This window comes from Zerene cesonia, chromosome 7 (assembly GCF_012273895.1).
Source record: "Zerene cesonia ecotype Mississippi chromosome 7, Zerene_cesonia_1.1, whole genome shotgun sequence".
NCBI classification, from domain to species: Eukaryota; Metazoa; Arthropoda; class Insecta; order Lepidoptera; family Pieridae; genus Zerene; species Zerene cesonia.
Genome location: NC_052108.1, coordinates 6,258,448 through 6,263,303, shown reverse-complemented (window position 1 = coordinate 6,263,303; position 4,856 = coordinate 6,258,448). Strand labels below are relative to the sequence as shown.

Genomic DNA, 4,856 nt, shown 5'->3' with positions numbered 1-4,856 from the left:
ATTTTAAAATTTGATTTAATAATGCAGGTCCACATATCAGTTGCATTGCTGAATGTTTTATCTTCGTTCTAAAAGGTTACAACAATACATTTTTCATGAAGCTGCAATGTCCTTTTACTGTTTATACATCATTGAACAAACCCTTGCGTTACCAATACATAATGCAAGCATCCATTGGTTACTTGAAAACAAGATAAACATGGAAACTGGAATGTAGACATTTCTGTTGGTTAATTTATGTATGACACAAAACAAGCAAGCTTGTGAAAACACATTGAGGTGTTGCAGACCTGCGCGGGTAGGTATCAAAAATTTGTGTTTGATATTGTGTGTATTCTGAGGAAACGTTCCATTTATTTTGTGACTTTCGAATCAAATTTTTAATTATTTATATTGGCTTTAATTTTTAGCAGTTGCTGGTGGGATGACCAATGATTTAAACGACTAAAATACCTTCATTGACCATATATTATTTAAACTAAAAAAAAAACAGCGCTCTCTATTGCGTATCCATTGTTTTCTACTATAACCACACAGTCAGTTGGTAGGTGATCAATCAAATTTAAATGATATCAACATAGTGACACTATGAATGATAAATTGACTTTAATAGTTTCTTATAGCTCTAACTAATGGCCGTTTATACCAAATTTACTGCTTAAGGCGTGGCTGTAATTGTGTTAATATTCTTCTCAATGTGAGAAAGTTGTAATAGATAGAACTGTTGCTTTATGCTTTATGTTTAATTACGTGTATTGATTTGCGATTGCTTATTGTGTAATGAATTTTGTGTACATTTAGATTTTGACACACTAAATCCATTAGGTAATAAGCTGGTTGTTTTTACTTTACTTATTGTTGTAGAGTTACTTTAGTAAGCGTTATAAGAAAGAATACTATTGTCAATTTAGCAATAGCATCCAAAAAACAGGGTAATAGATACTAGCAGCCTCTCTGTAAGTAAAAAAATATTGAACTGACCCGTGAAACAAATGCGCAAGGCATGCTATGCGATTCAACTATAAATAGCAACGTCAATGACCTCTATGTGTCAAATGTCATTAGTAGAATACATTTGTCTCTCTCACATCAATTTTTATATGAACGTTATTGCTCAAAATTAATAATCTAAATAAATATTATGTAATTTAGTAAAATAAATGTTGTTTTTCATTAATATTTTTATTTTTACCGTTGGCTAAAATCTGCGTGAAAGGAGTCGTGAAACTAGCGCCATGATGCGGGACGCCATCTTGTTGTTAGTGTGCTTTGTCGTGTGCTGAGTGCGCGACGTGTTTATGGACTGATACGGTTTCTTTGTTATTTATTTTAGTAACCTGATTGGTTTCCTGTTAATTTATATATAATTTGTTATTTTTTGTATTTATTTTTTTATTGCTTTACTCAACATTTTGTTCGAAAATGAGTAAAAGAGGCGTTGTTTTACATGGGCGTGCTCGGGAAATTATCAACAATGTGGACAAATACTTTGAGTGCGAAAAGCAGCAAAACTTAGAATTGATACAACGATTAAAGGAAGCTCGAATTCTCTGCGGACCAGAAGGAAATATAATTTTGTCTCATAAAGTATATGTAAACATTTTGCAAAGACTGCAAAATGCAAATAAAGTGGGTGAGCGAGTTCATTTGGCTACTGGTATAAATAAAAATACTTTAACACGTATCCGACGCGAGACAAGAGATGCGGAGGCTAGCTGTAGTAAGATAACGACACCAAAAAAGAAAGGTCGCGGTAAATCAGTAGTTTGCGAAAGTTTTGAAATTGCTGCACTACATAACATCATAAATTCAATTTACACAGTAAGAAAAAAATTTCCAACGTTGAATAAAATATTTGCTACTGCTAAGGAGGAATTGCAATATCCAGGTAGTAAAAATACATTAAAAAGAATATTGGTAGGGTCGTTAGGTTACAAATTTAAAAGATGTCAGAGTAATAGATTTGCTCTTATACAAAGGCCTTATATCGCAGCCTGGCGTGCAAAATATTTGCGACGTATTCGTGAAAATGACGCTCTGGGAGCTGATAAGAAACCCGTCATATATTTAGGCGAAACCTGGATTCATGCTCTCTATGCAGGAAATAAATTTTGGCAGACAAGCACAATATCTGGCGTTAAAAAAAGTGACAGCGCAAGACCTCGTTGGATTATTACTCACGCTGGAGGTGAAAATGGTTTTATTGATGGAGCACTTTTCATGTTCAAGGTCAAATTAAAAACAGGAGATTGTCAGGACACAATGAATGGTGCCATCTTTAATAATTGGATTAATGAAAGCTTAATACCCAATATTCCAAAAAATTCTATAATCGTAATGGACAATGCACCTTACCACAACATGGAGTATTCTAAGCCTCCAAATATGACCAGTAAAAAAGAAGAAATGCAGTCATGGCTATCAGAAAATAATATAGAATTCGACGAATACTTTACGAAAGCAGAATTGTATGAGCTAATAAAAAAGCACAAACCTCCAAAAAACTACGTTATTGATAATTTATTAAATTGCCATGGCTTTGAAGTTTTGAGGCTGCCACCATACAATTGTGACTTGAATCCAATTGAATTTATTTGGCACTTAATAAAACGTAGAGTGGCAGCCAAAAATGAAAAACATTTAGAAAGCCAAATGGAGAGTCTGACGCTGGAAGCAATCAATTCTATAACAAGCGACGACTGGAAGAAGGAATTAAATCATGTTAAACGAATAGAAAATGAGTACTGGCAAAGAGAGATACTGGAAGACGATGATAACTTTAATTTTATCATAGATACAGGTATGGCTAGAATCAATTTAAATTACATTTAATAGTATCAATAAAAAATACTTATTTACACGAATTCATATTCTATTTTATAGGGAATAGCAGCAGTGATAACGACGATGATGACTACTCGGATAGTGATGCAGGAATGAGCGGAATTGAAGCGGATTCTGATTAATTTTTGTTTTTATTAATTTTATAAATAAATATTATCACAACAAAATTTTGTTTTGCTCACCCTACGCAAGTGGTTTGAATTGGCAGCTGACACGACAATATGGCGTGAAGTCGATCCTATTTCATTGGATATCCATTCGTATAGTATGTCCATTAACCGGCAAAAGTTATTACATTGTGATTGTTATCATAGTGACTAAATCAATAATAATAATATTAACATGAAGAGATTGTTTTTTTGAACACGTTTATTTTAGAGAGTACTGGACCGTCGTATTTCAGCGTCAGACATGCTACCTATATAACCTCCCCACGTTATCTCTGACTAGAGTTAGGCTATTATGTACCACTGGTGAAGCTGGAGTGGACTGCTAGTAGTTGATATTAACTGTTTTTAAGTTATTTTTTATTTACAAATGATTGTATAATTCGCAATTAATTCTGTGACATTGTTATCGAACAATTTTTAATACTACAATTTGCATCTGCAAATAAAACCCGGCCAAAAACTCGTAACATCATTTATTCGATTATTTTTTTCCCCACCATCTCACTGAAATTCATCAGCTATATGAATAATGAAGCGCCATCATTCACAAATAAATGTGGTGTCGCGTTGCAAGCACTAATATCTTTATAAGTGGGTATATAAAATTAGACAATGACCTCACCGCCGCTAAATTTCATACTGAATTTAATTTGCGGTCTCCATGTCCCACGATGTGCCACTTTGATAATTTGAAATGTTTATAGGGTTGTGCTTCGGAACTAGTCCAATTAGTTTAACCGTTTATCCTGGTCCTCTAGCAAAACTTATTTCGTACTAGGCAATCCAACTATGAATAGGAACGCCAATAACATTTCAAAAATACGATTTGTTTTGAAAACCGTTTTGCTAATGAAATTTATATCATTTTGTATGATTTCTACATCAAATTTAAACACAAACGTTGTTTCCTAACATAAATTAGTAATTGATTTGAATTAAAAAGCTATGACGTCATAATATGACGCTAAGTCAATTCTACCAATAGTTGGATGGCGTTGTGCGTAATATTTTTCTTACACGTGTACTGAAATATCGCCATTTTCTTAATCATTCCAATGTGTTGCACATTGCATTTAATATTGATCTAATTATAGTAGTTATATCATTAGTTGGTGTATTTTTTTTAAATAAATAAATCAAAATATAATTAATTTAATGGAATAAATGCCCGGATATCTTCTTCATTGATTTTTAAACAGTTAATCAATTTTCGTCATCATGCTTCACTGTATAATGTAAATAAATTAATATCCACAAATTAATAATAATATCATCAACCACAGCAATCAGAGAATATAATACAATGGGAAGATAACACAAGAGGTTTGTTACAGCGTAACTTTGATGGAAATCAAAATATGGGCTTAAAACAATCACACAAATTCACTCACATTTTCATTGACCTACAAAATATTTCGGGCACATTGAAGCACAAAAGTTTGCAACTCAAACAAGAAGTACATTTCAACATTTCAAAGTACGTATAACAAACATATATCCGTGTTTACCGCGTTTTCGGTTGAAACAACAATTGTTCGAGTTTACACGGGTTTATCTGAAAATTGCAGACCATATTGAAGCTCTTCAAATGTAGCTTGACATTGGAGATACCTCCTTGCCTAAATAAATATGACATAAGAGGTTCTAAGATAATAAGACACTTGAACAAAGAATACTGACACGATATTTAGCGTTTCTTATTTGGTAATAAATTGTTGACCATTATTGATGTACCCAAATTGTAAGACGATGCTCCATTACCAAAAAAGAAAACTAAAAGGTAATATTTTATTTATCATTTACATACGTGTTGCGTGTATCTGCATATTTGATCTAGATAAG

At 32.6% G+C, this 4,856-nt stretch overlaps 1 protein-coding gene across 1 annotated transcript; it reads left to right on the top strand.

Annotated features, from left to right (window-relative positions):
- The first annotated feature begins 1,265 nt into the window (after nt 1-1,265).
- On the top strand, nt 1,266-3,001 carry LOC119840864. The gene is made up of 2 exons (XM_038367643.1): nt 1,266-2,800; nt 2,884-3,001. Exons 1-2 carry the CDS (start codon nt 1,423-1,425, stop codon nt 2,964-2,966), a joined length of 1,461 nt encoding a protein of 486 aa, XP_038223571.1. The 5' UTR covers nt 1,266-1,422; the 3' UTR covers nt 2,967-3,001.
- The last annotated feature ends 1,855 nt before the right edge of the window (nt 3,002-4,856 follow it).